Below are 25,480 nucleotides of genomic sequence, written 5' to 3'. Positions count from 1 at the left end.
GGCATGGCCATTTCCTTTCAAAGTCAATCTTATGAATTGAACCAGAGTAAATGCCAAAGTATTGGCTTGAGTACAGCCCAGTTGTGTGTATGTGTGTGTTTTGTTTCATGTGGATGAAGCTGTGCTGCACAGACGTTATGTCCAGTATTAAAGAGGTTGCATTTATGGCAGTTAGGGTTAGGGTCCAATCGTAAAATGATTTTTTATGAGCCTGTGTTTTGTGTTGCAGACATGTTATCAAAGGATCTAGCAAAGCACAAACCAGGTAAGACAAATTGTATTTCCCAGAATCCAGGGGGGGTAGTTAAAGAGAATTGATATCAATAAAATGTTCCTCAGACATCAGCTGCTGTCTGACATTAATGAGGTTGCAGTAATGATGGTTAGATTGCAGGATTAATCATAAAGAAATTGTGTTACAGTGAAACTGTGTCACATGTTGCAGACAAGCACGGAGGAAAAGCAGGAAAACAGAGCACAACATGTTAGATCTTTTGTTTTCCTCAGAACACAAGGGGTCACTGCAGTTCAAAAGAATTGACATCATTAATAAAAAATCTTCACAGTTGTCTGATATTAATGCGGTTTCAATCTATTGAGGTTTAGGGTAAAGTTAAGGCTCTAGTTTTAATTCAATTTTATAGTAATTAATCTGTGTCTTGTGTCACAGGGGACACTCATGGGGACAGCAGACACAGAGCAGGTAAGACTTTATTGTCTCAGAACACAAGGAGTCACTGTTAATTAAAAAAAAACTGATATCACCCAGATGTTTCTCAAATATCAATTAATAATCTTTTGTTTCAGGAGTAGTCATTTTAATTTTCATCATCATTGGCATCATGATGCTCATTGGCACGCTCTACTTCCTCCGCAAGAAAGGGAGAGTAAGAAAACAGTTAATAATCAGATTTAATCCACAGAAGTAAAGTATGTATTCTTAAAAGAGTAATGTCTTGCCTCTTTAAGTTCTATTCAACCTCACTCATATCCTCAATCTCAGAGCTACTCCTTTGACCTGGCCCACCCAAGCGATCATGAGACTCCTCTTAGGAGCATGGAGCAGGAGGGAACCTTTGAACAGACAAACAAAGGTAAGGACCACTCAGTCTACCCGTCTGATTTCATAACAGTGGTATACACATAAGAGAAAAAGATGCTGCCTTGCTTTGGAGGTCATTCTCTCCCTAACTTTCCAGTAGACTTTTAGAATATTTGTTGTTATGAACTTATTGCTGTTGGTTTTTTCTTCTAAGAGCTCCTTGGGATGGAAGAAGAAAAAATCTTTGAGTTTTTCAGAGAGTAGATCTTTATGAAAAAGGAGTTATTTTGTGCAGTTTACTTGCTGGCGAATAATATTTTCCTGGTGTCTAGTTTGTATTGTTTTTTGTTTTGTATTTGTCAAGGGTGTAAAGAGACCATTCTGTAACTATGACAGAGGTCATGCATTTTCATACAACTGACGGCCAGATTTAAGCAGGACCCACACTGATTTAAATACGATGTCTGAATTTGTCCACTTTGCCTGCTTCTGTCTTGTTAGAAACACCTGTAAGCTTGGACTATGAACAGGAGGACAAAGTCAACCACACAGACAACTCAGTAGTGAATGGGGTTGCAGCTGAGTTGAGTGAAAAAACACCAGATGACAAAATTGGTACTGATAACCATCACTCTATATATATCTTTACCTCAAACCTCAAAGCTGTATGGCTTGTGGAACGCCTCTGAAGAAATTACCTACAGTCTGAATTAAGCTTTTTACAGATAAAGAAAATTTAATATCTGCAAAATCACCCCACAATAGCTTTAGTCAACCTTTATAGATCCCTGTAGTATTTTCTTTGTGTATCCCTCTCTATCCAGATCATAAAAACCTTGACAAGAATGATGATGATGATGATGATGATGATGATGATGATGATGATGACGATGATCACGATCACTGTCTTTTTCTAGACTCCTCCTCAGAAGAGCAGAATGTTGCAGAGGAGAACAGTTTTAGCTCTGAGTCCAGTCTGACTACACCCATAAAGAAGGTTGAGTTTAACCTGGACCTGGACCTGGGCAGCGATAAATCCAGTGTGACAACCCCAACCACCACTGAGTCTCAGGATGGCCAACACAATGAGAACAACAATAACGTCACTCTAATTGCCACAACAGCTGCTGGTCCGTAAAGCCAAAAGACCTTCTTTTTATAATCCTCTCAGAGATTGACTTCAATGATCATGTTGTGTGTGTGTAGTGTAGTGTGAATTTGTGTGGAGGAAATGTGCAACTGTTGTCTCATAGTGTTATTTCCACCTAGTATAGTATTTCCTGAAAATTCGTGCTTATTTCAGAATCATTTGCAGGCATTAACAATGTAAATTAGCTGTGCATAATGGGCGTGATGGTACATGTGGTTCAAGGGGGGTTTACTGAATGACTATGTGTTTGTAATGTGATGTAAGAAAGAATGTAGTGTGTGCATGTAGAAGGAAATTTTGTTTTCATGATTTCTCTATTTCATTGTTAGTGACTGAATGAAAGTTGTCTCCTTTTCAGACACTGGAGAGAATACCTTCACCGAGATCAGCCTGGATGAGCAGGACTAACCAATATACGCATACAGACACAAACGTGTACATACAAACACACATAAACACTCACATGCAGACACACACACACATTCTGTAAAGATTCATGAAGGGTAAATTAACGCTCAGTTTTATTGTGATCTCTGCTTATGAAGTAATAGGATCTGACTGATGCACTTATTGTAAGTCGCTTTGGCTAAAAGCGTCTGCCAAATACCAAATTGTAAATTGTAATTCATCACAAAATTAAACATGTATTTTATTGTAAAATGGTACAATGCTACTCCAATGTTTGTACATGTTTTTTCTGCACTGAAATAGGTTTTGTAATAAAAATGTTCTGTAAAAATCAAATTTAGCAGAGTGAACATTTATTAATAAACACTGATATTGTATGTATTTTTGTATAGTATGATGTGAGAGAGTGAAAAAGATAAAAAAGATAGAGAGAGAGAGAGAGAGAGAGAGAGAGAGAGAGTGCATGTGCGTGTGTGTATTGAGAGGACATGTCATTTACAGCTATGTGGGAATTCCATTACTCCCTTGTTTGATTAAACATTTGTTCAGGGGACAGAAGATGTAATGATGAGGGGGAGCTGGAGAGAAAGTGTATTTAAGATCTTTCTCACTGGCCACCAATTCAGTTTAGAGAGGAAATGGAGGGCAGAGAGAGGCACAGTAGACTAGCTCTACAGAGAAGAAGAGTTTTGAAAACAACAGCTTTGCACATTTTACTTGGTATAACTATTAGCCTGGGAATCTGTTCCTCCTCGGTGGATGCTACATTCCATGATTCTGTTCTACAGTATCAGCAGAGGCAAAGGCCTGACATAGAATCTATTGTTTTGGCCAAACAAGAAGTCACAGTGCCACACGGGTCCTCTGTTTTCCTGGACCCTTATACCCATCTTTCCATCCGGGTTCTGCCAGAAGATCGGTGCCGCATAACTGTTCTGGACCATGAGCTCCTCACTCAGAGGTTTGGAATGCTCACCCCTAAGAAATTCTCTTGCACTTTCACAAAAGGAGAGGTAAAGTACACTCACTTTGGCTCACAGACCAATGGAAGGGACCAGGTGCGACTGCAACTGAGGTATGATTCCCAAACCAACACCATCATCATCCCACTCACTGTAAATGTGCATGTGACCTCAAACATACATGCAATGGTGAAGCTAAACCAGCCTTTGGTTGTACATAAGGAGAATGGCTACAGCAACTCAATTGATGGGCAGGGCCTGACCTTGACATTTGGTGGAAAACACTCAAACTGCCTTCTGAAACCTTTAGTAGGTATAGGTGGCTTGCCAAGGTATGGATCTTTGGTAAACTATATCTCTAATGGACAATCAATCAATTGTAATGCATTCTTTAGCCTCGGCGTTCGCTATAAGCTGAATTTGCCTGAGAGCTTGCCTAGAGTAGACTTCATCCCAATGCTTGTTGAACAACTTGACGTGCATGGCAGGAAGCTGCGACAGGAGCACTTTCAAATCAAAGTGATCATAAATGGAGCTGGTGAGAACAGTCCCCCCAGACCCAGCTTTATTGCACTGATGATGATGGAAGTAAGCCAGTTTGTGCTGACAGCAATTACAAGTGACATGCTGGCAGCTGAGGACCTGGAATCTGACCCGGAGGATTTGATTTTCAACGTGCTCTCCCCTCCAGAGCAGGGCTTCATCATTAGCACAGATGACCAAAACCAGCCTATTAATTCCTTCTGTCAGAAAGCCCTAAAAGATCTGAAAATTGCATACAAGCCCCCTGCAGACGACTCGGAATCTGAGAGGATCTTCCACGCTGAGTTTGAGGTTGTGGATGTAGAGGGCTCATCCTCAGACCGTTTCTCATTTATGATTGTGGTTAAACCCATGAACACACTAGCTCCTGTTGTGACTTTAAATTCTGGTCAGATTTTGTTCGAAGGTCAGTCCAGACCCATATCCAGTACTCTGAACTTGCGCATTAGCGATGAGGATAACCTCGCAGATGTGAAGATCTCCGTAGTCCGTGGCTTGCATCATGGAATCCTCACAGTCCTTGGATCACAGCGGAAGTTCTTCACTCCAGATGATCTGGCAGCAGGGGTTGTCATGTATGAGCATGATGGCAGTGAGACATGCAATGACAACCTTGTGTTTCGTATGACTGATGGGACCAGCCAGATTGAGTTTTTGTTTCCTGTTACCATTGTGCCACTAGATAACAAGCCTCCTGTTGTCAATGTCAATACAGGATTGGTTCTTGTCAAGGGTGAGATCAGACAAATTACACCTATGATATTAAGTGCAACAGACATGGACTCTGAAGATAGAAGTCTAAAGTTCAGTCTGGTGTCTCCATATTCCTCCGTAGGACAGCTGCTGTTTAGACAAGCAGAAACCCCTGCAGACCCCTCTTTGTGGATCATCAGTGAAGTCGATCACATGTTTGAGAGAGTTGTTACCACATGGTACCTAAGTGACATCATGGAGGGAAAGCTTTTTTATCGCTATGTGGGGCCACATTTTACAACTGCAATAACAGATCAGTTTGTCTTCCTTGTCCAAGACGACAGCGAACCCCCAAACTATTCAAAAGAACAGACTTTCATAATAAAAATACACCCATTGGATGATCTACCCCCCAAGCTTCACCCTGGGACCACTCTACAGATCAGTGTGAAGGAGTGTGAACTGACGGTCATCCGTAAAGACACACTACGCTTTAAAGATCTGAACTCTGTTGACAAAGATCTCCATTACACTATCATTTTCCCACCTGCCAATGGCAACATTGTTTTGACTGATAGCCCTAACACAATCCTTAAAGAATTCACACAAGCACAAATAAACCATGGCAAAGTGGCATATAAGCCACCCAGTGAGGAATTAGGCATCTTACCAAAAGTGGTCCAATTTGCTTTTAGAGTTAGAGATGCCGCAGGTAATTCTGCCGATGGCCTCTTCACGATTCTCCTTCAACCTGTCAACAACAAAGCTCCACAGATCGCCAACCGAGGGTTCAGTGTGATGAGAAACAGCTCTTACATTATCACTAAAACTCTGCTGGATGTTACAGATCAAGACACAGCAGATGACAACATAGTATTTACAGTGAAACAGGTCCCTGATCATGGACTATTAAAGTGTGGAAGAGTCAACTTGTTAGTTGGAAAAACCTTCAGTCTCAAAGATATAGAGAATGGTTTGCTCATGTACATTCATAATGGAGTTGGAGGATCATTGCACGACACCATTAAATTAGAGATAAGTGATGGCAGACATCATGTTCCGTTTGCCATTAGGATCAGCATTAGTCCTGCCAGTGCTGTGACCCCAGCAGTGACCCTGCCTCCCAGCCTGCTAGATATTGTTATTGAAGTGAAGGAGAACGGTGAGACCAAGATAATCAGCAACAGAACCAAAGACAGAGGACTGCAAACAGAAGATGTTAGACTGGTTCTGACTGTAGACTCTCCACCAAGGTTTGGTGTGATCCAGGTAAATGGAGTCCTGTCCAGAACATTTACACTATATGACTTAAACAGTGGAGCTGTTTCCTATGTCCACACAGCTGGGGAGGTAGGACAAATCAGAAAAGATGACTTCTTCAACCTTACTGTTTCTGGAAAATGGATTATTCAAGGCAATGTCATCCAAAAGGTCAGAGTTCATGTCCCTGTGCTTCCAGTGGACAACATTCAACCAGTGATCCACATTGTGCAGCAATTCACTGTAATAGAGGGAAGTGAGAACATCATCAGCTCAGACTTTATCCAAGCTCAGGATATGGATTCCGAGGTTGATAACATTCTCTGCAACGTCTTAGCACAGCCTTCATTTGGTTATTTAGAAAATGTGTCTCCTTCACCTGGTTCAGAAAAATCCAGATCAGGCGTAGCAATAACAGGTTTTAGCATTAAAGATATCCGTCTCAGGCATATCCAATATGTGCAAAGTGTCCATGAGGGAACAGAGCCAGTAGAAGACAGGCTTACCTTTCAGTGCACTGATGGGACAAACCTCTCAGAGATGCTCATCTTTCCCATAGTAATCATCCCAGCCAATGAGGAAAAACCCAGCCTCTTCATCCGAGAATTTGTGGTTATGGAAGGCATGAGTCTGACATTCGACATTCCCATTCTGAATGCAGTGGATACCGATGTCCCCAAAGATAGCTTGGAATTTGAGATTGTTAATACTCCAAAACATGGAAAGATTGTACAGCATTCCATCACTGGAACTGTGCCCGTTGTAAAATTCTCCTTGGAGCAAATTGAAACAGGGTCCAGAATTGTGTACGAGCATGATGGATCAGAGACAAGGAATGACACCTTTACAATCAGGTTGACGGATGGAAGGCACATGGTAGAGAAGCAGGTCATCATTTTGATACTGCCTGTTGATGATGAGACACCTAGACTGGCTATAAACAGTGGACTGGAGGTAAAAATTGGAGAGACTGCCACCATCACCAACAGGTTGCTCAAAGCCACAGATCTGGACTCAGAAGATAAGAATCTGACATTTGTCATCCGCCAGGGGCCAGTGCATGGGCTCATTCAGCATCTCAGCAGAACTAAAGATTTTGTTTTAAATTTAACAGTTGGCATGCGCTTTACTCAGGATGAAATTGATAAAGGGCTAATCCAGTACACTCATACAGGACAAGGAGGTGTTCGTGACCTTGTTAAGTTTGATGTCACGGATGGTATTAATCCGCTCATAGACCGGTACTTCTACATCACAGTGGGAGCAGTGGACACAGTATTCCCCGTGGTCATTAATAAAGGTGTAACCCTGACTGAGGGAGGCAGGGTCACACTCACTACAGATCTCCTCAGCAGCTCTGACCTCAACAGCCCAGATGAACATTTACACTATACCATTACTCGCCCCCCGACCCATGGACGTCTTGAGTGCACAGACCTGCCTGGCATTTCTGTCTCAACCTTCACACAGCTACAGCTGGCTGGCAGTAAGATTCGTTACATCCACACCTCCTTGGATGAGGCCCGAATGGACAGTTTCGAGTTCCAGGTGACAGATGGCCAGAATATGGTGTTTCGTACTTTTCGTGTGTCAATCACAGACATAGATAATAAGCGGCCAGTTCTGAGCGTGCACGGGTTGATTGTTGGGCAAGGCAAGTTGCGGTGCATCACGCCTTTTGAGCTGAGTGTGGAGGATCAGGACACTCCTGATCACAAGTTACACTTTATCATCACACATGTCCCCAGCCATGGAAGAATACTCTACAATGGTACACGTTCTGTTATGAACTTCACCAAGGAGGATCTTAGTGAGAATCTAATCACCTACAAACATGATGGCACAGAGAGTGAAGAAGACAGCATCATGTTCACTGTTACAGATGGCACCAATTCAGGATTCTTTGTGTTCCCTGAAATGGAACGTGAAACTACCCAGCCACAGGTCCTCAAGATCAAGATAACTGGGGACTTGTACAGTGCTCCAAGGGTGGTGATAAGCCGCCCAGCACTTTCGCTCACATTGCTCCCCACAGGACAGTGGGGGTTCAAATTTAGTAGCAAAGTGCTGAAAACAAAAACAAAAAAACAAAAACAGGGAAAAGATGTACCCAGTGTGGATCTTATATATAGGGTGACAGAGCTGCCAAAATATGGATTCATAAGACACACAGAAAAACAGAGCAACAGCAGTATTTTCACTCAGGGTAAGATATATTTAATGTAGACCAGAAGATATGTATCATAAGTACAGATGAAATATGTATCTTTTGCTTTTACCCAGAGCAACACTGTATCCTAACTGATAACTGCCTTTTCTGGAACCTTCTCTAGCTGATATTGATGATATGAAGATCTGCTACATTCTTTTTGATGGGGTCAATGCCAGCAGTGACGTCTTTTACTTCACAGTAGAGGACAGAGGTAAAGCCTTTACAATCTCAGTGAAGTTTTAATATTCTGTGATATACATGTCAGCCACAGTAGTGAGAAGTCTTAGCACATTTTAAGTTGATAATTGTGTGGTTGTTTATTACTGTAAGGTCAAAGTCACTCATTAATGATCAAGTGAGATGAAAATTACTAAAGCCTCCAGCAAGCATTAAAAAGAACAGAATGTGGACTATAACATGGTTATATGGGCATGAAGCTGCAGAGGAGTGAGGTTATTTGACAAATAAAGCTAAACTGACACACTAATATAAATCCATAGGAATGTGTTTGCCAGGGTTTCCTTTCCTGCCTGTTGTCCACAGATGTGGTGATTAGTGAAAGATTCCCAGGCAGCTACAGTTTCCATTAAATTACGTGGACTGTCAGCCTTGGCACCTTACTGAGAGATTCCTCGGTGGCAATGAAAAGCAGTCTGAGTCTGGCTTTGTTTGCAGAGTAGTTTGTGCTCTAATTCTGTGGCTGGTGCGAATGGTAGTCTGATTATATAGCAGCTGGCATAAACAGACTAAGATAAATTCCAAATCATACTCAAAGCTTAGTTAGCTGTGACTGACTCCTTGATGCAATTCCTATAAAACCTACTTAAGACTGATGTAGAAACAAAGAGATGTTTAGCAGAAAATGAGATGGTCTCATGAAGCTGAAGAGTTACTCTAAATACAGTTACAGGCCTATTCGGGGCCTCTGTTTCCTTACTTTCATTACTGTTGCTTAGTGAAGACACATACATTTCACATATTATTAAATCTGGGTACATTAGTACATTACTGTTGGATATGCTCTACGTGGTAGACACCATTTATATGTCCTGTAATCTCATGATTCAGGTGGAAATCAGCTGCAACCACAGTCATTCTGGCTCAAGTGGGCTTGGGTGTCTCTGGAAAGGCAGTTTTACCAAGTACAGGAAGAAGTCCACACACTTGAGGTCACTCTACAACGCAGAGGATATCTAGGAGAAACTTCATTTGTCAGTGAGTCGCTTTACCATTTTACAGAATAGCAGTACCATTTTACTCATTATACACTTCATCATACAATGCTTCATCACATATAATCCTCCTTCTCTATCCCTCCCTCTCTTTCTTTCAGGTATCAGTACAAAGGATGGTACAGCTGTGCATGGTCAGGATTTCCATGGCAACATTCAGCGACAAGTCCAGTTTAACCCAGGTCAGACACGTGCCACCTGGCGACTCCGTATCATTGATGACCAGCTGTATGAATCATCTGAGAGCTTTCAGATTGTTCTCTCTGAACCTGTTATGACCCTGATAGAGCAACCGAGTACTGCCACTGTGGAGATCACAGACCCTCAGGATGGTATATACACAAATATTACACTCACGAGTTAGGGTCTAAGTGTCACATCTGCTTTTTGCTGGATTTAGATTTGATTTTTTTCCTAGTCTACTTTTGTTTCAGCTCTCTCAAATCTGACTTCCTGACTTGTACTGATTGATTCACATTTGTGTGTGTGGGTGTGCGTGTGTGTATGTGTGTGTGTGTGTGTGTGTGTGTGTGTGTGTGTGCACGCGTGCGTGTGTGTGTGTGTGTGTGTAGAGTGTACAGTGTTTTTCTCCCAGACAGAGATAAGGGTAGAGGAGGATGTGGGTGAGTTACTGATTCCAGTGCAGCGCAGTGGAGACATCAGTCTGGAACTCATGGTCATCTGTTACACACAACAAGGTGCCCTCTCCACACATGCAGCACACACATAAACACAAACACAAACACACACACACACACACACACACACACTCAATATAGTAATAATTACAATAACAAGGTTGTAAAATATGAGACAACAGGATCATATGCTGATGCCATTCTTGTTCTCCATGCTTGTCCACTGCAGGCAGTGCTAAAGGAACTACTCCTGGGTCGGTTCTGTCCTTCTCTGATTACATCACATGCCCTGAGGACCACAGCAGCATTCTGCGCTTTGAGCCAGGGGACAAGGAGAAGACATGCCGTGTGATCATCATAGATGACGCCCTGTATGAAAGAGCTGAGAGTTTTAATGTTTCTCTGACCTCAGCCATGGGTGGACGTGTGAAGGAGGGGCATCACACCACAAGTGTAATCATTCTTCCTCATCATGATGATGGTAAAGGGGAAGTAGCTTTAATTATTTATTACGTTAACATTTTAAGGATTTATTTTTCTCTCTCACATTTTTGATGTGCAGTTTGTACACTGTAACAGTAGGATGTGAAGTTTAGTGTGTGTGTTAGTAGTTAGTAGTGTATAAGTCTGACCTTCTCTCTCTCCCTCTCTCTCTCTCTCTCTCTCTCTCTTTCTCTCTCTGTGTGTGTGTGTGTGCGTGTGTGTGTGTGTGTGTGTGTATGTGTGTGTCAGAGCCTTATATATTCCTCAGGCAGAGTGAGTATGAGGTTGAGGAGAGTGCTGGTTTTGTAGAGCTGCAGGTGTGCAGGGCAGGATCAGATCTCTCACAGCCAGCAACTGTCACCATCACTACCAGATCAACAACGCCTGCATCTGCACAGGGTACATCTATGTGACTAACTCTACCATTATCTCTCATGTTATCTATCTCACTGCTATATACCCATGCATCCATCCATCCATCTATCTATTTCCCTCTTATTTCTTCTCCTGTGTGTAGCTGGTGTGGACTATGTAGCCATTGGGAAAAACGTTGATTTTGCGTCGGGTGAGGCAATGGTAACGGTGAGGGTGCTGATTCTGGATGACATGGGTGGGCCAGTGCTGGAAGGACCAGAACAATTTGAGTTATTTCTGAGCATGCCCACCAATGCCTCACTGGGACAGCCAATCAGAGCCATCATTACTATCCATGACTCCCAGAGTGACGGTAAAAGAACACACTACGTTGAACATTTGCAAAACATTCTACACACACAAATGCAATCTTTCATAATAAACAGGAACTTCACATCATATCAAAGACACAGTGTGCCAAAGAAAATACACACTTCCTACTGAAACTGTACAAAATGCCACAGTAAAAGCCACAGTACATCCTTTCCACCAGACACATTGGTTAAGCAGCTATAAGTCATAAACATGTACTGATGAGCAAATTATGATTCGCAATGAGTTAATCTGGAACAAAATGGTGAAGTAGGGTTGTCAAAGAGTGGTTATCACTAACATTCAGTGGTATGTGTGTGTGTGTGTGTGTGTGCATGTGTATTTATCTCTCCATGTTGGGGGCTGGGTTAGTGCCCACTGTGCAGTTTGAATTCTCTGAGTACAGTGTGCGTGAGGCGGACGGACGTGCGGTTGCCGTAGTGATCCGCAGCGGTGACCTAACTCAGATTTCAGAGGTCCGATGTTACACTCGTCAAAGTTCTGCTCAGGTGATGATGGACTATGAAGAGCGGCCTGATACAGATCTGTCAGTTATAACCTTTCAGCCAGGTAATTCTTTTCTCTGTCTGCCCCCCTCCCTTTTTCCCTCGTTCCTTTCTTACTCTTTTTTTCTCTCTGTCACTATCTCTTTTATGACAGATATACATGTCTGAGTGATATCACAGACTGATATCATTTGTTATTATTAGAAAGTTCACGAGACGTGACTGACTTGTGACTCCATCACAGTCGTGCTAATTTCACTTTGTCTTTTGTTTGGCTTATAGGAGAGCGTGAAAAAACATGCGAGGTCACAATAGTGGATGACTCGGAATATGAAGAGGAGGAGGAGTTTCGCCTTGTGCTCGGAATGCCCAGCAGCCAATCAGCAGTGTTGTTTTCACTGGGGAAACAGAGAGAGACACTGGTGAAGATAAAAGATGAAGAAGACAGTGAGCACTCAAACTGTAACTTAAACCTTAACTGAGTTTACCCCAACCTCTTTAATTCAAATTCCAGAGTAGCATCCTCAATGTCAAACTGTGATAACTTTAACTGTAACTACGGTGTCAAAGTCCTCCCTGAATTCCACAGTTAAAAAACCTGAACTCTTGCCCTGCTCACAGTGTACACACCTGTAACTGCTACAGAAACAACTTAAACCCTCATAACTTTGTCATTGGTACACAGCCCAACTGCTTACCATGGTTTTTTTTTTTTTTGTACTTTTTGTTAGTGAAGAAGACTATGAATTTACTAGTTTAGTGTAGAAATGAGCATAGTAATGTGAATATATTGAAGGAATCCATAAAAATATTGAATACCGAGTACTGAGTGCTAAGTAACAGTGATATTCTAAAGATAACTGGTAAAGAGGAAAAGCAACACTTCTCTGTATTCAAATTGATTGCTTTAAGAGACAAAAACTGCCTTAATTGGTGTTCGATTTTTAGGTGCAAACCGGCAAGTACAATGAAAAGGGGGGGGGGGGGGGGGCGCATATGTCAAAAACCTAGACGGGGGGGGGGGGGGGGGGGGGGGGGGGCATATGTCAAAAAAGGCTGAAAACTCCTGATCTAACTTTATGTTCCAGCAGTTAACTTTAATTTGCCACTTAACTCTGCCCTCCAGTGGTGTGTATGTGAATAGCAGTCTAGCATGTGAATGTTGCACTATCCTAGTCCAGATTGGTCAGATGCAATCAAAAGCAGGAGGCTGAGTGAGTTACAGAAATAAATTCTGTTTCCATTCCTTTAGAACCCATAATCCGTTTCTCTGAGACACGGTTCTTTGTGCGGGAGCCCCCTGGTGCTGGGGAGAGTGTGGCAGTGAGGATCCAAGTACAGCGCCTAGGTGACTGTTCCAAAGTGTCTGTAGTCCGTGTACACACACGAGACGGATCAGCCACTGCTGGAGAAGATTACAGACCTCTGTCTGTGGGTGAGTCAAACAAGAATACACACACAAACACTCAGAAATACAGTGTTCAGAAATGCATGCAATCACACATATACTGACTTTGTGTGTGTGTGTGTGTCTACTGTATATTTCACTGTGTGTTCACTGTGTATTTTGTAGAGCTCCAGTTTGACCAGGGTCAGTCGCTGCATTTCGTTGAAGTATTAATACTGCACGACACTGAGAGAGAAACTAGAGAGACATTCACTGTGCACCTCAAACCTGATGACAACATGGTGGCAGAAATACAGGTGTCGTGTACTGCACATAGTTATGTAACCTGACACATATGCACACACAAAAACACACAGACACACACACTGTTGGTCTTTCTGTTTCTCTGTCCCTTCCAGGTGACCAAGGCCATGGTGTTTATTGAAGAAAGTGGATCCACTGGGGTTGTGACCTTCCCTGCAGTGCCTCAAGTTATATCAATACTTGTTTACGAAGACAACGAACAAACCACATCCTACAATCCACCTCCTCCCTCTGGGTATCCGCTTGTGTGTGTGACTGTAAGTGACATCACACACACACACACACACACACACACACACACAGACACACACACACACAAACACACCATGTTCTTTTTCTCATAACTGTCTTCTCATTGTGGCCCTCTCTCCAACATGTCTCACCAATACACACACACTCTTTCTCTGGCTGTCTGTCTCTCTGTCTCACTGTAGGCATGTGACAGGCGTCACTCTGAATTCTCTACTCTAGAGTCTGTGTGTGTCTCTGAGGGGTTGAATGACTCGCTGTCAGAGTTCCGTTGGTTCCTTGGGCCCCCACGAGGTCCTGACGGCTCCGCAGGCCCCATGAGGGAGCTGGAGGCTGGTGTTTTCTTCGCCCCCTCTCACGGGCGCTTGCTGGATGGGGTGTATTTCCGAGGAGGGTGGAGGGTCCAGTGTGCAGCACGAGCAGTCAGCGTGAGCGGCCAGACAGGACTGGAGCTCAGCAGTAACATAGTGGATATTAGCACCACGGAGGGTGAGACACATCCATGCCAAACCAAACAGACAAACACATACAGTCACACGTATACATGCATATCTGTACAACTGATAGAGTTAAGAGCTCACATTGTCACTTCGCTTCATCGAAAGTATGGTGTATGTACTTCTGTGTGTGTGTGTGTGTGTGTGTGTGTGTGTGTCCTCAGGTATGTGTCAGCCTCATGCCCCCAATGTGGTGGGGACGGAACCCTTCACAGCTAAAATCCGATACACGGGTTCTGATGACCATGTTTATCCCAACCTCATCTCACTGACCGTAACCATGCCTCATGTTGACGGTGAGTTTCTGTCTAGAACTGTAACTGTTACAAACATTAATTCTTTCATTTCTCTTTTGCTACCAGCACAATATTAGGATGCCACAGTTACAACTAAGCTATTCACAAAGAAAACTTTGCATAAAACTGTTGTAAACTATTACATTTCAGAATTACAGCCCAAAGTTTGTTCTGACTGATGGCCATTTCTGATTGTTACTCTGACATTTTAACTGATAAATTAAAGTTTAGGAGTTCCAACCTTCTATTAAATGTTTTACAATAGTTTCTTTCATACAGCTATTCTCTTATGGTTTCATTCCTGTCACATGCTGTAACATCTACAATATCCAGAGAGATTTATGGGTGGACAGAATAATTCTCTCCTTTTGTTGTGTTACAGGCATGCTGCCTCTAATCTCCACACGTCCTTTGTCAGACTGGTCTCTGACTCTGACCGCAGACATCTCTCGTGTGGGGAACCACCGCTGTTCCAATTTGTTAGATGGGCATGAAGTCACCACAAACCACGGTTTTGTCTCCCATAACCCTGACCTCAGCTCTGCCCATGGTTCACACTACCCCCTCTGGAGCCCAAGTGCCCTTCGTTTCTATAGCAACCTTGACTTAGAAGCCTGTCTCTGGACGTTCCGCGGTTATTTTGGCATGTCTGAGTTGCTCAGCGAATGCGGAGGGACGGTCAGCACAGACAGACAGGTGGGGTGCATTGTAACAGCTGTTTCTATGGTGATGTACCACTCCGTGCTTTGGGTTTTGGTTATAACAGGTTAGGTTGTTTCTTCCTCTCAGGTGCTGAATCTTGTGCAGTCGTTCGTGTCTCTGCGGCTGCCGCTCTATGTTTCGTACCTGTTCCACGCCCCGTCGGGCTGGCTGAACTTTGACCTTCAGACGGAGTTACGACTAACCTTCGTCTATGACACATCGATCCTGTGGCAAAAAGGCATCTCTAGCCCTCAAGAGACTGAGCTACAGGGTATGTGGACATGTTTGTGTGAGGGAGAGAATTTGTATGCATAGAAAATGCCACTGCAGTAATCTCTCCCTCTCCTCTCTCTCAGGTTCCCTGTATCCCACAAGTATGAGGATAAATGGAGAAGGTCTTCTGGTGGTGACTTTCAGGACACAGACTCATTTCCGAGGCCAGTTTGTCTTGTCACATCAAGGTATGATACATACATGTTTTGGGCCATAGGGTCATTAATGGCATTTTGGCCCTGATAAGAATAGCATGGAACCATGGAATACAGGACCCAAAGGTTCTATGTCTAAATCACTTTCACTTACGCCCACTCCCTATTTCACATTCACACATACACACATCCTTTTTTCGTTCTCCTTTCTATCTCCCTCTATCAATCTTTCTCTTTTTCAGGGTCCTCTACGCTGTCTGTAGTGAGGTGTGTGGATCAGCCTGCCCTGGCTTTTACTCTGTCTTTGCTCAGTAGTGAGTCCACCTATGACCAGCCGACACAGACCTGGATCTTCACCTCACAACGCTCTGTGAGTCACAGCAGAGAGAAAGAGAGAGCGAGAGAGAGAGAGTGAGAGAGAGAGAGAGACAGAGTGAGAGAATGAGAGAGAGAGAGAGAGAGAGAGAGAGAGAGTGTGAGTGTGTTTGAGGGAGAGGGAGAGAGAGAGTGTGTTCGAGGGAGAGGGAGTTTCTGATGTTGTTGCATGTGTGTTTTTCAGGTACGTGATTATTCAGGTTCCTACAGTGTGAGTTTGGTCCCATGTGTTGCTCCACTCACAGTTGCCTACACCCACACTCCTGTTTGCAACCCCAAACAGCCACTCACATTCAGCATGGACGTCCGTTTTCAGCAGGTCAGGCAAAACAAACACACTCACGCAAGCACATGCACTATTAAAGCATATGTCCATGCGCCCACAACATGAGACTGTCTCTCTCTCTCTCTGTCTCTCTCTCTCTCCCTCTCCCTCTCCCTCTCTCTCTCTCTCTCTTGCTTTGCAGGTGAGTGACTCTGTGCCAGTGGAGTTTACTCTCAACACACTGTTCTTTCTGCTGTCTAAACGTGAGCTTTGGCTCTCAGATGGCTCTATGGGTTTTGGTGAAGGTGCTGATGTTGTCTTCTCAGAGGGTATGCACCCATCTCGCTTCCACACATGACCATATCACCACCCATTAAAAATAGTCCTTCCACCAACACTGTCTGCCCAGAGAAAGTGAAATGAAGTGCAGTTAGAGTGTTTTAATCAACACTGCACATTGGCTCAATCAATAAAAATGATATGGATGATATGTTGATGATGATATGTTATGGATCCAATCCAAATCTAAAAATTTGAAAATAACAAGTAATCATTCCTCTCTCTTTGTCTCTGCAGGGTCTCAGATTTTTGGACGCATAATGGTGGATCCAGTACAGAATATGGGAGACTCATTTGTGTGTTATGTTGAAAAGGTGTTCCTCTGTGTTGGTGCCGATGGTTACATTCCTAAATACCAGCCGGCCAACAGAGAATATGGCTGCCTGGTGGATACCCCAGCTCTTATCTACAGGTTTAAAATACTGGTGCGTCCATTTGGCTGAGAGATAAGCCATTTATGTAGTTGCTGGTTTGTGTATTTTTGAGTGTGTAACATTCTACACTCCTCTCATCCACAGGACAAAGCCTCACCAGAGACACAGACCTTGATGTTTGGTGAGGTTCCATTTGAAGCCCGATTGGCTGAGAACACCCCAGGGGCAGGGCCTCTGGTTAGACAGGCAGGTTCTGATGGTTTTAGCCTATCGGTTGCTCCACTCTTCCAGGTACTGTCTACCTGTTTTGTTTTGTTTTGTTTATATTAAATGTAGTTGTTTTTTTGTTTTTTTTTAGATAGAAATGTCTTAGAACTGTTTTAAACGACTTGTTCTTGGTCTGAAATGTACAGTCATTTTGAATTTAGTCATTGTTCAAGTAATTTGACAGCAAATACATTTAGTTTGAGAGCTGTCCAGTTTAACTGAGCTTTTCTTTGTGCAGGTGGCTGCTGGAAGACAGTGGTACATTCATGTTATCTACACTGTGCGTTCGAGAGCAAGAGATAAAAAGCGCCACACAAGGAGTCTGGACCCCCATAACACTCATAAAAACCATGGCTTAAACAACAACCACGTGCATCACAGTATAATCACTCACAACACAACAAAAACAGCGAACCTGGACTCTGTGACTCTGCCCCCTGCTGTCATGTCTCGAGGCCATAGAGCAACCGCAGATGAGGACAGGAACATTGGCCAAGACAGTGACCGTGGCACTAATCTCCAGCACATCAGCCTTCAGTACCCTCCCAGTGCTCTGAGACAGCCAGGCAAGGAGGCCTCCAGCATGGGCACAAACAGACAGGAAGATGGGCCCTCTCTTGGAGGAGAGTCTGAGACTAAGACTGCACAAATGACGCTCCCATTAGCCATGTTAGTGTTAATTACTATAATTTCCCTCAGTGGAGTCACACTCTTTATCCTCTTCTCTAAATACTGTAGAAAACATCACGCAGTGAGGCATAAAAATTCTCAGCCATCGCACGTTTACTCCAGTGAGGGGCAGTGTCCGCATTCTGCCCGTGGGCGTAGGGGCGGGAACAACGGTCGATACAGAGACAGAGAGGACTGTGGGAGTTCAGAGGTGTGATGGCTGTACTGTGAACTCAGAGACTGAACAACACCTTCAAATGGACCTATGAAATCTATATAAAACAGTAAAGATTCACAGAAGAACAGAGATGAACAGACACACAACACACACAATACTCAGAGAACACAAAACAGATTAGTGGTGCTGCACAACACTCATGCCAGCAAAAAAAAAAAAAAAAAAAAAGGGAAAAAACAGAAAAACAACTGTTCCCTGCACACATTTAAACATGTGCACTACAGTGAATAGTGTGTGAGGTCAACTCTGTTGATGTATATAATTTATAACAAGTAAATGTTAGTGTGAAGCAGGAGATCCCTAAGATTGTGCTGAGTAAATTAGATGACACACATCATAAACGCACACTTGAGTCATTTAATGTTAGGAAAACTTTGGTCAGAGATTCTGTTATGATCTGTTTGTTTTGAATACCATTGATACTCCAAGGCCTCGGTACTTGCTCTCACTCTTGATAGCCTGCTCTACATTTTCAGCAGAAAAACAAATAAAAATGCTATGGAGTCAGCATGTAAGTATGTGTTTATATTTGCTCTGTCATGCATGTAGGTGTAAGTGCTTTTACAAGATGGGTCAAATCAAGTGCTTTTGATTGTAACATATATCCTTTTCAACAGGATAATGGCAAAGAATGTCTCATTCTGAAACAATGCGTTATGATAGCCAATAATATTAATGGCAGTCTCTCAACCTCCTGGAACATGATTCACTGTTCAAGGCTTGGCAGAGAATCCCTGTTTGTGTAACTGTTTGAGGTCGATGTGTGCAACTCGCCATCCAATCATTAGATGGCGCTGTTCTGCTTTTCTTACTGTAGCCATCTTTGTCTTCTTTGTGTTGTTTTGGCAGGCCAATGAACAACACTAGACAGCCGACTCATTCACTTTAGGCGACACTGTGAACTCTGGTGCGGTAAACCGCCCTGAAGCAACAGGGTTTGGGGCTGCTCTAGAATATACTCGTTGTGATGCAACTCGTAAACACAAACTTTGAATAATTTGATCATGGTTTTTGACTGCAATACAACGTAGGTGGGATTTAGGCGTACAAAGACTGGTCAAAGTAGCATGGAATAGCAGACCGTTCCGTAGTCTGGCAAACAAACACTCGACAAGCCGTCGAATGAGAATTGAGAATGGCGTTTTCCGTGATCCAGGCTTGCCGTAGCCTGGCCTTGTCGACATGGCTGTTCTCCCTCTGCTTCGTGCATCTGCTCTGTCTGGACTTTACCGTAGCCGAAAAAGAGGAGTGGTACACCGCATTTGTAAACATCACTTATGTGGACCCAGTGACTTCGGAGATCAGGACAGAGAAAACCGAATGCGGGCGTTACGGGGAACACTCTCTCAAACGCGAGGCCAGAGGAGTGCTGGTGTTGTCTGCCTCCCCGCACGACAGGCAGGCTTGCGACCCTAATACGAAATTCGCCATTCCAAAGCAGCCCAGTGCTTGGATAGCACTAATAGCAAATGGAAATTGCACATTTAGAGATAAAATTCGACATGCAACAGGCCACAACGCCACTGCTGTAGTCATCTTTAATGTAGGTTCCTCAAATGCCAATGAAACCATAACAATGCCTCATCCAGGTAAGTTAGCATAGCTAAACTGAACGCTTCAGACCATTTCTGATGGTTTGCTAAAGGTCAAAATTGACGTGCAACTATACTGTCGTGGTTGTTCTTGTGTTCGTGTTCAGCTCGCGTTTTTACAAGACAGTGAGCCTGCATTTGAACGGGCCTTTGGCCAAATGTAAACAAAGACACAGCTGGCCGCTTGATTTAAATGAGACCTGTTGCTCCGAGACGTTTCCATGAACCAGTGTGTTTTTTGTTATTATTCTGTAAATTGGTTGCTTTAATTCTTTATCATAGGGTAATTATGTTATGCGAATCACTAACGTGTGGATGTCATTTTCACCCTTGCTAGCGATGTAATGTTTTCCATGTTTACTTCCCCCGAAGTTGATTTAGGATTAGAATATATTGTCCTCCTCATGTTCTAATGTTCTAAACTGGAATATTCGAAGGAATGCCGAAAAAAACTCAAGATCAGTGCCCCAAGACGACTTCGCCCTATGCTTTTTTGGAACACTGCGTCTGAGAGAAATGTGGAGGGAATATTATAATTTCCACACACCCTCTTTTCATTCCTTTGGGAATTTTCTTTCCGGATACAGCTGTTGAGTACTGGATCAAATGTTCTGTCACTCAGGAACGCTGAGTACGTGACGAAACATCTACGGAGCTGCAATAATGCACCTTCCACTCCTCAAATATACACACCACTCAGTAAACATAACGGTAATGGCTAAATTGATGACAATTCGTTTTGCTACCCTCGTGTATGTAAGTAGGTCTTCGTCGAGTAGAAGTTCCTGTGCTAAAAGAGCAGTTTTTTTTATATTTCCTGTATCACATGACACATCGCGAACTTTACAGACTCTCCTCCCGCACATCTGGAAGGCATCTGACTGCAGTCTTTATTAACAAAATGTAACACGCAGGCAGATCTGCAGCGCTAGTTAGGCTGATGAGTGTTGTAAGTGTTCACTCTCTGAGGCCCAGGGGTTGTACAGGACACAGTGCCTGTTAAAAAAATCTTATGCTCCCTCAAGGCCACACCTGAAATGTTTTTACATGGCATTCTGAACGTTCCTCAACACAGCTGAAACATGAGCAACTCATTTCTCAAGCCTGTTATCAGGATTTGGTCTGGAGTCAGGGTTAGGGTGACTGCCGAGCGTTGGTTGTTTGCTTTATTTAATAAACAGTTGTTGTTGTTGTTGTTTTTAAGGAATTCTGGCAATTTTCTTTTTTCTCTCTCTCTTTGTTCTGCATTGTTGGTAATCTTTTTTAATAGAAGTGATTGTGAATAAATCTGTCTGTCAGGAACCGGTGATGTGGTTGCCATAATGATCCCAGAGCCGAAAGGTCATGAGCTCTTGTTGCTTTTGGAGCGGAACATTACGGTGCACATGCACATCACCATAGGGACACGGAACCTGCAGAAATACGTGAGCCGTACGTCGGTGGTCTTCGTATCCATCTCCTTCATCATTCTCATGATCATCTCGCTGGCCTGGCTCGTCTTCTACTACATCCAGCGCTTCAGATACGCCAACGCCCGTGACCGGAACCAGGTATACACACACACACACGCACACACACACACGAACTGAAATACAGTGGTATGCAGGGCAGAGTTGTAGTCATTTCTTAAACCAACTCTGATTTCTAAACACTTTCACAAAGTGTTCTGAGGAAAGGTGTGAAAAAGCAGATTCGGCAGCAGTCCCCCCTGCACTTCTAAATTGGAATGGAGTGGGCAGGAGGGTGCTGTGGAGCACTGTGTTCTAGACTAAATCCTAATTAGAGGCAAGAAAGGCCTTCTGGTTTAGCTGTGTCAAGGAACGTGTGCAATGTCAATGTCATCTGGAATAGTTCAGGAGACGCCTGAGGGTCAGGAGGATTTTTAACTGTTAATCAGATAATATCTCTGTCTTCCCTCTCTCTCACTCTCTCTCTCTCACTCTCTCACCCTCTCTTACACACACACACATACACATTCTCTCTCTTTACCTCTCTCTTGCTCTCTCACCCTCTCTCTCTCTCTTTCTCACACACACACACACACACACATTCTCTCTCTCTCTCTCTCTCTCTCTCTCTCACTCACTCACTCACTCGCTCACTCTCTCTCTCCCTCTCTCCCTCTCTCTCACACACACATACACATTCTCTCTCTCTCTCTCTCTCTCTCTCTCTCTCAGTGCTGAAATAATCAGAAATAGTACTGAACCTAAGGCCTGAGTACACTGGCCGCAATGGTAACCACTTCCTCTAATGCTAAATTGAGGTGCAAATGCATTGTTCTTCTGACACACTGAGCTCTCCACTGCTTCACACTAATGTGTCTTCAGAAAGCATCTGTGTGGCTTATACACAGTCTGAAAGTGCCTTATGTTACCTCTTTGTACAGAGGCGGTTGGGAGATGCTGCTAAGAAAGCCATTAGTCAGCTACAAGTTCGAACCATCAAGAAAGGAGACCAGGTAACACAGACCTCTAGGCAAACTAAGAACTCATTTGAGTTTTATGGATTTTTTTGGGCTCTGCACTTGTAACTTGTCAAATTGTGCGCGTGTGTGTTGGTTTTCCTTGCCAGGAGACAGAATCTGATTTCGATAACTGTGCCGTGTGTATTGAGGGCTACAAGCCAAATGACGTGCTGAGGATTCTGCCTTGCAGGTACGACCCATCACACATCGGTCCGCCAACGAGATTGAACCGTATGTTGTAGTATATGGTTTAATGTCCTGTTTCAGACTGCCTTGCTCACTCTCTCTTTTCTCCAAAGACATCTCTTCCATAAAGGCTGTGTCGACCCCTGGTTGTTGGACCACCGAACGTGTCCCATGTGCAAAATGAACATCCTCAAAGCCCTTGGCCTCATGGTATGACACAACCCGTCTGTATTTTTCACTACTGTTCTGTTAAACTCTCTGCTGGCTTTTGGCCCGTTTACTGTAGATTGTATGAAGAAACAAAGCTATTTTTATCTGCTCTGTTTAACTCTGTGCGTGTCGCTGACCAGTCCAGCGCTGACTGTCTGGATGAACTCCCCCTGGACTATGAACTGGCAGTGGGGGGTGTGGCGTTAAATGCCATGGTGATGGGCGATGATGTCATGGCTGGTGACAATGTGGGAGGACGGGACCCTGGAGTCAGGATGGTGGGTCTCCCTCAGGTCCTCCTGGACTCAGAACCCTTGTCTCAAGACACCACAGAAGCTGAGCACAGTAAGTGCATATGTCTTCAGTGTTAATATGTGTGGCTGTGCACGTGGGTGTGCGTGTACAGGTGTGTATGTGTAAGAGAGAGAGAGAGAAATGCTTTGATTTTTTGTGCGAGTAAAGGGAATCTTTTGTGGTTTCCTATTCTGTCTGTGTCAACCACTGCTTCGAGTGATGTCTTAAGCAATTAGCTATTTTAGCATAATAATAGTAATAAAAATTTTAGTAATGTTAGCAGTGTTTTCCAGTAGTATAATAAATATGAAAATGAATCATAGTATGAATATTATATATGTCAGCCAGTGTGCTGGTGGAACACAGCCAGAAGTTGTCATTGGCTGTATACAATTTCATTGCTACCATGTTATTTCTTCATTTAACATACTGAGTGTATTATACTGAAACCTTTTCTTCCCTGACTGAATCAAGTGGGTGCTGTTTGTTTCCCTTGTGTCAGGGATTAAATCTTTAATCCTGCTAATCTCTGTCAGCAGGAGCATATGATCCAAGTGGAACTCAGACATATCCTGCAATGAGTCCAGGTTTCACCATTTCAAATGCTTTTTTCAACAGCACTGCAGGCAGTAATTACAAGCAATAACAAAATGTGTAGTATTAACATTGTCATATGTGGTTAGTGCACTGCTCAGAGTGTTTGTACTGTCTTGTCTTTGGTAGGTGAGCAGCAGCAGCTAATGGCTAGTGGCAGTTCAGAGACGTCTTTGGCCTTAAGCCCGGGGGCAGGGCTCTCTGACATGGACACACCCACAGAGGAGGGGAAATGCTGATGAGGTCACAATCATCCACACCATAAAATGGGAGTCACCAGGACAAATTGGAGTGGGTCAGATTTGCAGTGAGCCTCTTTGCAGATCGAAAAGGAGCTTTTTTTTTTCTTCCTATAATGATGTCACAGCCATGAGAGAGCATCACATAACGACATCACTGCCACCTGCACTTATGACACCACACTGCTATCAACGCTACCTGCAGGATTAGGATAACAGGGTCTTTGGCCTGTAGCTACTCTCCATTCCTCTCTCTCTCTCTCTGTCTCTCTTTCTCTCACTTTCTCTCTCTCTTTATCTAACCCCAGAACTTGTCCCCAAAACAGACCCCAAAACGGAACGCTATCTAAAAGACTCTCTCCTTTCCACTCTCCCGGCCCGTGAAACAGAGTGTACACTTAAGGGTGGACACAGGGTAAGTGAAGCACTTGGTTATGCTCGCTAGAGCGGAAACGCTCGACAATCAGCCATCCTCCTCCCCCTCCTCACCGCGGAGTCCTCTGGTCAATGCATTTCACGCTGTGTGTTTCATGAATGTCTGTGAATTGGACACAGAGAGAGTGAAACCTGTCTAAAGAAAACTATTTTGATAAAGGAAAAAAAAAAGTTTTATTTTTCTATAGAATTGTATTTGGATTGTATAACATGCAGTATTTAAGAAGCTTCACTAGTATTGAACCGCCTCCTCGAAAACTCTTTCAGGGTGTTTACTTTGGCCGTACCAAAGAAGCAACATTCTGGATGATAGTGAGGAAAAGTATTGGGTTTTTTTGGTTTTTTTTTTTCTTCAGGTGGAAAGTGCTGACGTCTTTGGATTGTTTTGACCCTGCTCTTTCATACTAACGGACCTGTTACTGGAGCATGATTCTGGCTTTATTCAAGTGTGCATTTCAGTGGATTCTTATTAGGTTCAGAAACTGGTTCTTCCAGAAATTCATTTGATGTAATGGTGTGCATAATGTATATAGATTGTTTTATTAACAGTGGTTCTCCATATGTAACCTCTCTCTCTCTCTCTCTCTCTCTCTCTCTCTCTCTCTCGCTCTGTCTCCCTCTCTCTCTTCATCTGACCCATTTTCCCATAATGCACTTTATTTGTATTTATAGGTTAAAGTTCATTTTTAAAGAATTTGTAACCAACAGTCCATACACAGCCCGTTGCCCTGTTCCTGACACAAACACAGACACACACACACACACACACACACACACACGGTACAGTGTGCACACAGAAAATTTGTGCTGATTCATGGTAAATATTTTGCACGTGTTCAAGTCAGACTGTGGCTTTAAATCTCAATAAATTTTATTGTGATTTTTAACTATATTTTTCCCCCATTTTCCTCTGTGTGTGTTGATCAGTTAGTTGTCACTTTGTGATAAAAGTGTGGGGTTAACAGTTGTGTGTGCTTAATGGCAACGCTGGTCTTTGCTCTCTCAGGGGAGCCTCAAAAAAGTACTGCAACACATTCTATGACCTTTTAAACCGTACTGTAGGTCTTCTGTTTTTTATCAGCAAACATTTTTATAGGCAATGTTTTTCATCATACATGTTTTATCAATTTTCTGTTAACAAGTGCAAGTGCAAAAACAAGTGCAAAAAAACCTGAATCAACTAATGAAAATCAACAGT

At 43.3% G+C, this 25,480-nt stretch overlaps 2 protein-coding genes across 2 annotated transcripts; both read left to right on the top strand.

The window, feature by feature from the left end:
- Window positions 1-231: 231 nt before the first annotated feature.
- Window positions 232-18,244, top strand: LOC115812445 (FRAS1-related extracellular matrix protein 2). The gene is made up of 30 exons (XM_030774925.1): window positions 232-265; window positions 671-703; window positions 808-887; window positions 1,004-1,094; window positions 1,544-1,657; window positions 1,960-2,176; window positions 3,334-8,264; window positions 8,392-8,481; window positions 9,339-9,485; window positions 9,604-9,834; window positions 10,075-10,200; window positions 10,370-10,621; window positions 10,873-11,022; window positions 11,141-11,350; window positions 11,722-11,919; window positions 12,138-12,302; window positions 13,108-13,290; window positions 13,429-13,559; window positions 13,662-13,823; window positions 14,001-14,304; window positions 14,477-14,608; window positions 14,991-15,304; window positions 15,398-15,581; window positions 15,667-15,771; window positions 15,981-16,108; window positions 16,298-16,432; window positions 16,581-16,707; window positions 16,955-17,142; window positions 17,236-17,382; window positions 17,597-18,244. Exons 1-30 carry the CDS (start codon window positions 232-234, stop codon window positions 18,242-18,244), a joined length of 9,957 nt encoding a protein of 3,318 aa, XP_030630785.1.
- A 914-nt stretch (window positions 18,245-19,158) lies between these two features.
- rnf150b (ring finger protein 150b) lies at window positions 19,159-25,136 on the top strand. The gene is made up of 7 exons (XM_030775290.1): window positions 19,159-19,854; window positions 21,157-21,407; window positions 22,247-22,318; window positions 22,432-22,514; window positions 22,624-22,720; window positions 22,861-23,065; window positions 23,738-25,136. The coding sequence occupies exons 1-7, from the start codon at window positions 19,401-19,403 to the stop codon at window positions 23,845-23,847; spliced, it is 1,272 nt and encodes a 423-aa protein (XP_030631150.1). The 5' UTR covers window positions 19,159-19,400; the 3' UTR covers window positions 23,848-25,136.
- The last annotated feature ends 344 nt before the right edge of the window (window positions 25,137-25,480 follow it).

Source organism: Chanos chanos, chromosome 5 (assembly GCF_902362185.1).
Source record: "Chanos chanos chromosome 5, fChaCha1.1, whole genome shotgun sequence".
NCBI lineage: Eukaryota > Metazoa > Chordata > Actinopteri > Gonorynchiformes > Chanidae > Chanos > Chanos chanos.
The sequence above is the reverse complement of the archived record's forward strand: the minus strand, read 5'-3'. Positions and strand labels throughout refer to the sequence as shown.

Coding starts and splice junctions, on each gene's coding strand:
- LOC115812445 (XM_030774925.1), top strand. CDS start 232: ATGTTATCAAAGGATCTAGCAAAGCACAAACCAG. Junction 12,303..13,107: donor GATAAAAGATGAAGAAGACA/GTGAGCACTCAA, acceptor CCATTCCTTTAG/AACCCATAATCCGTTTCTCT. Junction 13,824..14,000: donor ATCCGCTTGTGTGTGTGACT/GTAAGTGACATC, acceptor GTCTCACTGTAG/GCATGTGACAGGCGTCACTC.
- rnf150b (XM_030775290.1), top strand. CDS start 19,401: ATGGCGTTTTCCGTGATCCAGGCTTGCCGTAGCCTGGCCTTGTCGACA. Junction 21,408..22,246: donor ACGCCCGTGACCGGAACCAG/GTATACACACAC, acceptor CTCTTTGTACAG/AGGCGGTTGGGAGATGCTGC. Junction 22,721..22,860: donor TCAAAGCCCTTGGCCTCATG/GTATGACACAAC, acceptor GTCGCTGACCAG/TCCAGCGCTGACTGTCTGGA.